General features: G+C 37.1%; 1 protein-coding gene across 2 annotated transcripts in view; it reads right to left on the reverse strand.

The window, feature by feature from the left end:
* The window catches only part of LOC122654620 (GDP-Man:Man(3)GlcNAc(2)-PP-Dol alpha-1,2-mannosyltransferase-like), a 34727-nt gene extending 22244 nt beyond the window's left edge, over positions 1–12483 (reverse strand). Inside the window, exons 1-4 of one of the 2 annotated variants that reach the window (XM_043848801.1) lie at positions 12068–12153; positions 9472–9506; positions 9220–9368; positions 8606–8792 (exon numbers count right to left, since the gene is read on the reverse strand). In XM_043848801.1, coding sequence (XP_043704736.1) covers positions 8606–8792; positions 9220–9335 — 303 coding nt within the window. In that variant the 5' untranslated portion in view covers positions 9336–9368; positions 9472–9506; positions 12068–12153. Of the gene's footprint in view, positions 1–8605; positions 8793–9219; positions 9507–12067 lie in introns of both variants that reach the window. The other variant, XM_043848792.1, reaches the window with a different exon arrangement.
* Positions 12484–13009: the final 526 nt, after the last annotated feature.

A 13009-nucleotide genomic window follows, 5' to 3' on the forward strand; every position in this document is an offset into this window, starting at 1 on the left:
GATATATCGAGATGTCGCCCGCCATGGCGATCATATCGACCATGTTTTATTTTTTATTTTCTCTATTTTTAATGTCATTTAGTATGCTATAATATATACCCTATAACATAAAAAATTAACATGAAAGTGTACCACTAATCTACTATGGTTTAATTCATGAAAGTGTAATATCCATTAGTGTATATGAAATCATGGATTATCAAATAATTGACAGCAATAGTCTTGCTGATAATAAAGTTGAAAAATCATGAGAGTTGAGATATGATTCATATGAAAGTGACTACTAAAGTAACAAAACCAAAAAACAATTACAAGAACGTAATTTATATTGAGTGAATAAAGCTAATAAACAACCCATCTAAATAAATAAAAAAAAAATGCTGATGTGAATATGTGATTGTGTATTAGTGTTTTCTGTTTAATGTTTTTTTAATTTTTTTTTGGTTAAGGAAAAAACATTAAAATAGAAAATAGTTAAAAAAAAATTATTGTTAAAAAATTAAGTTTTATAATTTGAAACAACCATGTCGCCCGATATGGCCATATGTCGTGGTACGGCGTCCATGGCGGTGCCATGGCAACGACATGGAGGCCATATCGGTCGATATTCTTACATCATCCATATCGGTGGTCGATATGCCCACTTCTCCAGCGATATGCCGCCATGGCATGATGACGATATGGCGACGCCATGACAACTATGCTTATTTATATTACTCAAGTATTCAGATTACAAGAAGGATTCCCAATCACAATAGGATCCAATAATATATAATAGAAAATAGAAGTAGAACAAATCCTAATAGAACTAAGAGTTTATAATCCTAATTTTAAAAAACAAAAACCAAATCACTGTTCACGTCACTGTTCACGTGAATAGTACTTCGACATCAAAGATTTAGCGTGTATTTGTATCTGCAGAATGTGTTTGATATACAGTCTTGCTCCAGAGAATGAGACCTGGAATGGGAACCAGGCTTATTCCGGAAAAGTGCAGTAACCTGTTCTTGGCCCAGGCTCAGAACAAGATCTCGTTCTTTCCAAAAATGCACATAGGCTAAAGCTTAACTAACATGTTTAGAATTATGGGCATTTTGTACTTTCGTGATGAAAAAGAGACTCAATTCTTCATCATTTCAGACACATTTTGTAATTTCGTGATGAAGAAGAGGACTCCATTTTTCATCATTTCACACACAAAGAGAGAGAGAGAGAGAGAGAGGCAAATCCTCAACTCCCACAAAGACGACCCCATTGGCCCAACAAGAGACCTTTCCGCCTTTTTCATTGACACCACTCAGTAAACAGTCCCTCCCTCCCCCCCCCCCCAACCCCATGATTTTCTTTTTCGTGGCACCACTTTGGTAACCACCCCCATCTCTCAACCCCCTCTCCCGAGAGTTTGTGTATGCACGGAATCTGCTATTGATAAACTAAGAAAAAAGTGTAGAAATGTTTTAAAAAAAAAAGCAGTCTGAATGAGATGACATTAACGGTAGACTGTTTTCTGCTGGCTGAAATCCAGATGACATAAAAACAGATCTAGCACAACCCATTGGTTTCCTGACAAGAAGGAAAAAAAAACATTTCCCAGTAGCTGAAGTGAAACCAACGGTCAACGTGTTTGTAAAGGCTGACAAGGGAAAATAAGCCAGATTAGCCGGAAGCCACTATAGGTTTGCCAGCATTCCCTATGAAGTTGAAGCATGGTGTTGCAGGCTTGCAGCCAAATGTGGCAACCCCTATTCCATGTTGTATTGTTCCTGATCCCACATTATAGGAACGGGATTGCATTCCTGATAATTGCAAATCCATACCAAACACAATCTTAAAAAGCAACTACTCTGAGGGAACCCATTCTGCTATGTTTTACCAACACATTAAAATGATAAACCAAGATCATCACCACGAATCCACAAAAGGGTCTTATAACCAAGGTACAAACAACAGAGAGTAACTGTGTTCAATTTAAACATATTTTGGAAGTAGGTCCACTAGTCCAAATGATAAGAATGGTTATCATAGAAATAAATAACTCAGAAGTGAAATGGTAAATTTCTTTTTCCCTCTTTTTAATGAAATTGAATAATAACGATGGTAACATTGACAAGAATTATTCTTCAGACGCATATAGGTTCGACTCAGATTAGTTTCTGATCAACAGTGCCAAGTTCCAAGACTGTAATGGAACTCATCACAGGAGCATCCTCCCACAGTTGAGAAAAATAGTGAAGATCGTGTAGAAACCTTTTTTCTGCAGAAAATCCCCCTCTTAACGGTGCTTTCCACTTAAGTGGGCCAGATTTTAACATTGATAATTAAATGATCTTTCCCAAGGAAACCATGAACCTCAGGAGATAAGGTAACATGCTTCAACCTGGAAAGAAAACCGTAATTGTTCTGAAAGCTTCTTAGAGATGGAAAATTTAACACTTTTTATTTTAATTCAATACAATCATCCACCTCTGTCCTTGACTTTTCAAGTTACTTTCCATACGTTGTTAGAACTACTTTAGTTGTGGGCCTGTAGCAACAGTACTAGCACCGGTTCATCCTTTTGGGCAACTCCTCTACCCATTTCATGACCGTCCACATCTACTTCTTTTGCCTTATAATGAATATTTGGTCTTAGAATCAGCTTTATGTTTTACATCTGATGCAGCATCAGCCAAAGGGAAGAGAAAGGTTGGCTATGGTTAGAATTCTATTTCCAGGAGTGGGTCCAAGTCATGGATCTTTGAAAGTCTTTTATTTTTTCCTTTTCTGATTTGAGTTCCAAGTCAAGTCGGTTAATTAATAAGAGTTAGAAGCTTATTTAACTGGCAGTTTATGAAGTCAATTCTTGTAATATTGTTATAAGGAGTTGCCAATAGGCAACAGTGTCAGGTTTAGTTTGAGATTTTCTTTGCTGTTCTAAAATTCCAGGATGAAATAGGATCAGGAAAAGGTCTCTTCTGAAGTCTATAAATACATGTAACCCAGAGCCTTCCCACAATTTTGATAATGAAACTTTCAGTTTTTTCTACGTGCTGCAGTGGATAGCTTTTTCCTCTTAGGTGGATTCCCTATGAGATCCTAGGAGGAATCCTAGGTTTTGGCAGATGAACTCGTGTCTTATCTCCTAATTCCGATCCTATTTTATTTCAGTAAATATCTTCCATCAACAGGTTAATTTCGAGCCTTTTCTACAATAAATACTTTTTTTTGGTGTTATAATTTTGCAGACCAAGTTCTATTTATATATGTTAATCTAGAAGTCAGATTGCCGTCATATTTTATATCCGACTTTCTGTATCTGAAGCTATCAATTGTGAGTTGCAGAATCGAAGTTTAAAGCTCCCTGGAAGTATGTGCTACTACCCTCCTGTTTTCTGTTGTCCTACTTTCAGTCCTAATCACATCCCATGGTTTGGTTTTGTTGCCATGAATCTTTTCACCATGACTAGGGTATCTTTCTTGCAATGAACAAAGAAAATATTTGTACTCTCCATATACTTTTAAGAGGTGATGCAGATTGATATGCTCTCACATATCAGCACAGGAGGAAGAAGAACCAGGCCAAAACTCAAACAGGGCGTGCTGTTCCTTAGAACCTGGTGGTTCAACTGAACGTGGTTTGGTTCAGGCCAAGCCATCTGGGTTGGGTGTTTTCTGGTTCACCCAAAACTAGATCATGGGGTCCTATTTTGTGCTGTACTTTTTTTTGTTGTTTCTAGAAAGCTGGACAGCAGTCATAAGTTCCAGCCCACTTAGTTTCTATTTTTTTATAGTTCTAGAGATTTTCTATTTTATTTATTTGGAATTCTTCTAGCCCATGCATGGAGATTCTGTTTTGATTCAAAGCTATAAATAAAAAGGTTGTTTAAGCTCTCCCCACGATTTGACAATACATCCAGCCTTGCATAGTTCTGTGGGGATGCAATAGCATCCTTGGTGGGATGCCAAGTTGGATTGGTTGGATGCTACTTGCTAGTCAAGTTCTAGGTGGGAAGCCTAGTTCATATATTTTCTTCTTTTCTATTTTGTTTTCTCCAATCAATCTTGGTCAGATTTCTGTATTCTCTAATTCCTGTGCATGCCATTTCCAATTCTGCTTGTTCTATTGAGTTGCTATTCTGTTCACTGACAGCTGTTTAGTTTTCTTGTCAGTTTTCGCATGAGAATTCTAGTGCTGGTATGGTATTTAACTCTGTCCATTGATCTCTAGTTCTGTTTACAGTTCTCTGTCAGTCTTTGAGTTCCGTTACAGAACTACGCTCTAATTTTATTACTATTTCTGCAAGTTTCTAATTCTGAACATGCTATTTCTGTCCAATTTAATTTCCTATTCTAATCCTTGTTTCTATTTGAGTCTAACTTGCTATTTCTTGGCTCCTGGTTGTTATTTCTGTCAGTTATAATCTGGATTCCTATTTTTGTTACTTATCTTTTCTGTGACTTTAAACTTTGGTACACAGGGGATAAAAGTAATAGAAGTGGAGTGAGCATATTAGTGGATAAAGATTTAAAGAATGATGTGGTGGATGTTAAAAGATTCGGAGATAGGATTATATCCATCAAGCTTATGTTGGAGAAAGAGGTTGTTAATATATTTAGCCCTTACCCACCTCAAGTAGGATTGGATGAAAGTAGTCAGTTCCAATTTTGGGAACAGATGGATGGATTAGTGCAAGGTTTTTCATCCAGGAGAAAAAATTATTATAGGGGGTAATCTAAATGGACGTGTTGGGAAAGATCGTAGAGACTATGAAGGAGTTTATGGAGGATATGGTTTTGGAGAGGAATGAGGAACGGATCTCAATTTTAGATTTTGCTGTGGCTTTTGATTTATCCATTGTAAACACTTATTTTGAAAAGAGAGGAGCATTTAGTTACTTTCAAAAGTGGACAGCATAGTAGTCAAATAGATTTCTTCCTAACTAGAAGGTCCGATAGATTGTTATGTAAGGACTGTAAGGTGATGCTAGGGGAGAGCCTAACCACACAACATAGATTAGTGGTCATGGATGTGTGCCTCACTACACAGAATTGTAAGAAAAGGGAGCTTATTTGCCTTAGGATAAAGCGGTGGAGCTTAAAAGGAGATACTTTGAAATCATTTACTAATGAAGTGGTTAAACAAGGAAAGTGGGACTTTGAGGGAGACACTAATACGATGTGAAATGAGATGGCTACTTGTATCAAGAAAGTTGCTAAAGATGCCCTAGGCGAATCTAAAGGAAAACATCATTCCTCTAGAGAGACTTGGAGATGGGATGATGAGGTTCAAACAACCATTAAGACTAAGAAAGATAGTTTTAAGGCATGCCAAAGGACTAAGGATGTAGAAGATTTACAAAGGTATAAAATAGCCAGAAATGAAGTTAAGAAGATTGTGGGAAAAGCAATGGGAAAAGCAATGGCAAAGAAATATGAAGATCTTTATAACAATTTGAGCACAAAGGAAGGGGAAACATCTATCTATAACATAGCTAAAATGAGGGAAAGAAGTAATAGAGATCTTGACCATGTTAGATGTATTAAAAGTGAAGATGGTAAAATACTAGTAAGGGATGAGGACATTAAGAAGAGGTGGGAAAGTTATTTCCGCAGCCTACTAAATGAACACACCTCAAGTAATAGTGTTTCGGAAGACTGCATTATCCATCAAGACACCACATGTCGTAGATATAAACGAAGAATTAGGGTATCTGAAGTTAAACAAGCTTCAAGGAGGATGAAAGTAGGCAAGGCACAAGGCCCAAATGAGATCCGTGGAAGAGATTAGGAAACTGTGGCTTATCTTAGCTAACCAAGCTGTTTAATAAGATTATGAGTACAAAAAAAATGCAAATGAATGGAGGAGAAGCATCGTGGCTCCGATTTACAAAAATAAATGTCATATTTAGAGCTGCAATAACTATAGAGGCATAAAACTAATGAGTCATACTAGGAAATTATAGGAAAGGGTTATAGAAACCCACTTGAAACTGAAACTACTATTACGGAGAACCAATTTGGTTTTATGCATGTAAGATCCACGACGAAAGTTATTTAACCAATTAGGAGATTTAGAGATTGCAAAAAGGATCTCCATATAGACTTTATTGACCTAGAAAAAGGTTATGACAGAGTCCCTAGAGAGTTTAATCTGGCAAGTACTAGAGAAGAGAAGTGTTTCAAGTAAATATGTAGACATCATTAAAGATATGTATGATGGTGCGGTGATATGTGTAAGAACTGGTGGGGGGGGTCAAGGTAGTGAATTCCCAATTACAATTGGGTTACATCAAGGATTAGCTTTAAGCCCTTATTTGTTGCGCATATCATGGATGATTTAACCAAGACATTCAAGATGAGGTTCCTTGGTGTATGATTTTTGCTAATGATATTGTTTTGGTGGATGAGACAAAAGCAGGTATTAACGCCAAGTTAGGTATGGAGATCAACCTTGGAATCAAAAGGCTTTAAGCTAAGTAGAACGAAGACGGAGTATATGGTGTGTAACTTTAAATACACTAGGACGAATAATGAGGTGGTGAAACTTGATGAGAGGGAGATTCTGAAAAGAGATTATTTTAGGTATCTTAGCTCAATCATAAATAAAGAAGGTGATATAGAGGACAATGTTTCATAGAGAATTAAAATAGGATGGATGAAGTGGAGAGCTGCGTCCGGAGTTTTGTGTGATCGGTGTATTCCTTTAAAACTTAAAGGAAATTTTTATAAGACAGTCATACGACTGGTTATGATGTATGGTGCTGAATGTAGGGCAGTTAAGAAGCATCATATAGATAAACTCAGTGTAGTGGAGATGAAGATGTTGAGATGGATGAGTGGCAAAATTAGGAAGGATAAAGTAAGGAATGATCATATTAGAGCTGGTTTGGGAGTAGCTCTGATACATGATAAGCTACGAGAAAGTCGTTTGAGGTGGCATGGTCATGTTCAACGGAAATCTTTAGATGCTCCAGTATGAAGGAGTGATTTAATTCAGATTGAAGGAACTAAAAGAGCCAGTGGCAGATCTAAAATGACCTTAGGAGAAGTGATGAGAAAAGACATGCATAGATTAGGCCTTGTATCAAGTATGACTTCAAATAGAGCTGATTGGAGGGTAAGGATACATGTAGCCGACTCTATTTAGTTGGGATGAGGCTGAGTTGTTGTTGCTTTTTCTTCGACTTCAAGATAACGTAAGATCTAGCTGTTGGATTTGAGTCACAGTTGGCTAAGATGTTCCTCATCCCTACTAGACCACTCGACCAAGGTTTAAACCAGATCTGATCAGTTTTGATACTGTTATCTGATTTTCACCAGTCTGACCTATTGTTCCTTACCTGTAGTTCTAGATTTCTTCTTGGTTTCTATTCCCTAATCCCTAGATGGATAGATTTCTCATTCTTAATATTGTTTGAGAGATCACTTGTGAAAATCTTCACTTTCTTGAAGAGGTGATGTAGGGTAGATTTGGAAAACTCTAACTAGCTGGCTTATGCCCACAAATCAAACAATAAAACTTACACAACCGTAACCTGATTAACAGTAACTCTCAACAGAGCAGGCAGCAGTTAACTGACTTCAGAGATCACAACAAATATCAAACTTGCAAAAAAATTGGGGAATTAATGGTTCACCAAATGCTTAGAAACCCCAAAAGAGTTAAATTAAACAGCTTCTACAAAAAATTTTATAATTTTTTGTGAAATATCCTTAAATCACTTTTTATGCTAAGCAACATGAATGACTCAGAACCAAACTGGCACTACTAGAGTTGTCTTTAGAAGTGTGCCCAATCCCCAGCAACCCCCAAAACTATAAGCCAACTCTTACCTCATTATGAGAACATGAACCAACTCTTTAAAAGACCCTATAAGCCCCAGTTTACTCAAATAAACTTGACTCAAACTATGCCTTTTCCCAACTAGATGGGGTCAGAATTACACATGCCCAATTATAGAGAAATAAGCCATAACTTAAGATCCAACCCAGACTATTCCAATGGCAAATAATAAAATAATGACAATAATAACTAATAATGCCTAAGCCTGCACATCTTTCCCCCTTCTTTGCTGGATAGAATCCTAAGGGTATCTGTTTGGCTATGGCAAAGGCCTTATGTGAAAACATATGTGGAGCCACCTTGGAGGATGCTCCTGTATCAAGACTCAGGAGGCTTCCAACAAATGGGAATACAGATTCCAGTGGTGAAAACAAAATTTCTGCAAAAGAGGCTCCTTACATTGGAATGGAAGGAAAACAAAAAGGGCTATCACTTCTGGAGCCTATCACCCTCCCTCTTGAATCTTTTGTGAGTTCAAGATAAACACTAAGAAAGATAAAAATCTCTTTCTTTCAGAAGATTTCTTTAACTTCGGTGTATAACATTAACAAGGAATAAGGAAAAAAACCTACTTCAATGGACAGAAACGTTTATTAAACTTGAAAATTAAGGAAAAAAACTACTTCAATGGACAGAAACGTTTATTAAACTTGAAAATTAAGGAAAAAACTACTCCGATGGACAGAAATGTTTATTATACTAACTGATGTATTATTTCCAGAGTCAAATACAGAAACAAGGACCATGACATTTTCTGAACAAAAGAAATTAACTTAAACAAACCTGAAGACCTGAAGTATCACATGGAGGGTAAACTCTCTTAATACGGTTAGAAATTCTCCACAGTTTCTCTATATGTGACAGTGTCCATGACGAGTTGACCATTGCAAGGTGTGCATGCGAACCCACAATCCCATACATGCAACTGAAGAATGTGTAATAGATGACCTTGCATTGAGAAAGCCAAATGCTGTCACAAGAGAAGGAATCCTTAGCAGCAACATCAGAATGGAAAAGACATAGCAAAACATGTATTTATCCAAGATGCAATCATGTATCTAGGACTTGACACAACTAGCTTTACTGAATGAATGACAAGCAAAAATGTACCAGCAACTTGTCACCAGAAATAGCACGAATAACCATAAAGATCTTTGGAATCATAGCAGAGACCATAAAAACTTTCTCAAAATTTCAAATCTGTACCCCTGTTGCCCACAGGAGATAGACTATGCTAAAAATTGAACTAATTGGACAAAAGTCAGAATGCTGGAACCCAAGCACATATAAGCCACTAGTTGTCAACCCATCTCACCACCTTGACTCAGAAATCCCTAAACTACTCATAGAAAAGGATCAAATGAGAGAAAATTATTCATATTGTGAAGTAGAAATACCTTTGTGCAATCAAAGAATTGTTATTATACATTGAACTCCGTTCCCGTACACGAGAAACCATGTCCGAGCTGATTGTAGGGTAATGTGTATAGCTAACAACTTTGCACCCAAACATCCGGGCAAGTGGATATGTAAATGCGTATCCACTAGTGTCCAGGTAAATCAAAGGCATAAATTTACTCAGAGCCTCCCACGATAGATAAATTGAACCAAAACTTTGCCCAATCATAGTGAAGTGGGGGTAGGTATCCTCCTCAATCCACTTCCTCTTATGCAAATGCACCACCTGATCATCAGCGATTGCATACAGATATAGTGAGATGGTAAAAGACCAAAAGAAGAAACAGAATAGAATCCTATTTGGACTAAGCAGTAACAAACAATTTGTGCAAGTGATGAATGAGTATAGCAACCCTAATTACAAATACTGAACTATATTTCAACCATGCCAACACTCTTCAGTATATGGAGGTGGGTTCCCAGCACAAGCAACAACAAAAGCTATTCCCTACAACCAACTATATCTACAATGGGGGCATTTGGTTACAGTTCAAACTTTTTGGACATGCTGTCCATGTCAGAATCAAGTAATATGTTGATTTGTTGTCCAATCCAACTCTTGTTTTGAGAATTACGAATGTTGAAGCAAGAAGGGTAGAGTCAGTTACATGGTGGGCTGGACGGGTGTGATGGGTCACTAAATTTGATATGTAGCAAATCTAGAGAATTTGTCCTCCATCCAACAGTCAGAGTAATCAATTCATTACTCCATGTGGCAGAAATAGCTGAAGATGCTGGAAACCATTCTGTTACCACTAGTCCAGGAAAACCTTTTTGCCTATCATATACAACTATGAACTGTTTTTTTTTTTTTTTCCTTTTTTTGTGGTGTACATTTTTTAAGGCTAGAATACCCTTTCTCAATCACTAGAATTACCAATCTATAACAAATTCTAAAGCTCCACATGCCTTTATCCCAATTAATTTCTTTCTTAAAACTCTAAAAATGCTATTGGGCCCTACCACGTTTTCAGGAAACCTACCTTCTACAAGTCAGACAACTAAAAACAAAAAAGTCAGGCATATCAAAATCCTACTTACAGTCGCTTCCTCAGATTCTGAATCCCCTCTCTCAGGTACTCATATAGAGCCCTCTAAAGTTTCTTATCCCATTGAAGGATTTGTATAAAATACCATAAGTACATCTGATAATGCTAAAATACTATCTCTCCTGACAATCTCTAAAACTATCGTTTAAATATATGGTAAAATCTGATTTCTAATAGTAAGAATCTAAATAAACATGAAGCTTATATAATACCCAGAACTGTCCTAAAAATTGGGTTTCATTATGAAGAGCATTTACACGAAGTCACGAACATAGGTAGGTTTGCTCCAATTCATTCTCTTTATCCATCATCCTCTCTCCCTAACCATGGCAAATCCTGATTTGCAATACTAGGAATCCAAAAAAAAAGTTGGAACACATATGAAATACCCCACAACTGTCCAGCAAGCTCTACCGATATCATTTGCTTTAGTTTCTAATTACCTTCTCAATCTCTGAAATCAAATAGAGGATTATGCACATATACCTCAGATTGACTAGTTATATTTGATTCTGTTTTCAACTGTTTGCAGTTCTCTGTTACTGTTGTCTTACAGATTTGAAAACCTACTTTAGGGCCCATACATGCCGGTTTCTCAATTTGCGGCATTTGCCTGCATCGCCACAGCTGCCATTCTTTTATGAGCAAAAAACCTTCTATAGAGATGAGGATTGTGTGGAAAATAACTACAATTCCTTTACGAGGAAGATTTATTGGCTTTATCCTAAACAACTGGACAATGACTCACCTAAGAACAAGTATGAAAATAAGTTGAAGAAGATTGTGGTGTTGTACAAGGATGAGTAATCAGGCAAGACGAAGATGATTCCATATAAAACAGTACCTTTATATAACAAGCTATTTCAGTTATAACCAACTAATTGGAGATTAAGGCATAGTGAAGTCTGCTATAAATGTAATATCTAACAGTATGACCAATACTTCTTGTTAGGTTCTGCAAATTTTTTAGGAAATCCTACCCTCAATCTTCAGTGTTACCACCCTTTAACCACAAATATGTATAATCTAAATCATCTCTTTAAACATTCTATCCACCCCAACATAACAAAATCTTCACTTCTTTCTCAAATTTTACTCCCCTTTGCTGAACTGTCAGGCCAACCAAAAGAGGAGGGGGAAAGGAAAAGAGAGATGTTTATAAAAATTAATTACTAGCTTTCTTTTTCTTATTCAATAAAACTTTTGGTTTTAGTTGATCTGACTTTGTTTTCTCCAAGATGGCTATCCATGACATATATGCTTAATTTGAGCCAAATCCCAATTTGATATTTTTATTGTACGATTGTCATTTATAAGTACGGTTTTCAGCACATTTACCAAAGAGATCTAATAAAAAGAGAATAGAGAACCAAGAATATCACTCACGTTTCTCCTCCTTCCTATGGAATGAATAATGCCATTTTTTTATTTTCTTAAATTCGTTCAGAAAATAATAATGCCAATTTTATGCAAGTTGGTAACTGGATTATTAGGAACCTATTAAGTTTTACTTCTAAAAACCTAATTGGCAAAGAATGTGAACTATTAACACCCCACCCATAACAATAGACCAAATGAAATTTAGCTGAATTTTAACCTCAGTACACATGATCATAAATTAAACTAGACAAAACAATATGAGGCGTCTTCTGATCAGAAAAGGGTTAACAACCATAAATTTCACAAAACATGAACAAGAAAGTGAAACGACAGAAATGTATGATCTTGCCAGGGCTACCTGAGGTGGGAAAAGAAGCTTGACCCCAAATCGATCAGTGGCTCGGTCCATCAAGCTTTGTGGAGAAGCATCATAATCTCCAGTATAGATGACACAGTCAAGATTAGGATACTCCTCTTGGATGGCTTTAACTGCACACCATAGAACCCGCTCTCCACCTCCACCATCATTTGTGTATGGGTGGAAAAAACCCACGGCTCTTTTTCTGTTCTTCCTCCCATTGATCACAAAAGGCAAAAGAAATCCCAGAGCAAGGGCATAAAATATCACCCAACACAACACAGAAACCCCGAAATCCATCAACCTGCTCAAATATTTCTTCATAGCGTACAAGGAGGGTCAGAAATATCTCCACGATCGTCTCCTTTGAGTTTCTCTTTCCTTTTTCTTATTAATTTGCTTCTCGGTTTCTTCGGTTAGAACTCAAATCGATGGGGAGAAGCAATTCTTCTTGGTCGTTATGGGGAGATGCATCTGAGGCCTGAAGCACAACTACTGTTTTTTTTTTTTTTTTTTGGGTAAAGCACAACCACTGTTGGGGAAAAGAAAAAAAAGGCAAATTACATCGAGTTCAGATCTGCTACCCAATGTGTACGAAAAAGACAGCTGGGTACCCATGTTTCAAAAGTGATATTAGAGGGGGGAGCGTTCTCTTTGGTGGTTCTCTTTGGTGGAGTGTGGCTCCTCTGCGTGAAAGCAATCAATGAGAGCATGCGAAGAAGGATCTTTTAGGGTGGGATTTTCTCCATTCATAAGGGGCAGGATGGTCATTTTGCTTTTATTGTGTTTGGGTGTGGGCAGTACACTCCTCCACAGAGAACTTTTCTCCTTAAAAGAATTGGAGGAGCGTTCTCTAAGGTGAGTTTGGCTCCTCTGCATGTAGGGATCAAAGAGAGCATGTGTAGAAGCTTTTTGGGGGCGGGATTTTCCCCTTTCAGGGGG

Source organism: Telopea speciosissima, chromosome 1 (assembly GCF_018873765.1).
Source record: "Telopea speciosissima isolate NSW1024214 ecotype Mountain lineage chromosome 1, Tspe_v1, whole genome shotgun sequence".
NCBI classification, from domain to species: domain Eukaryota; kingdom Viridiplantae; phylum Streptophyta; class Magnoliopsida; order Proteales; family Proteaceae; genus Telopea; species Telopea speciosissima.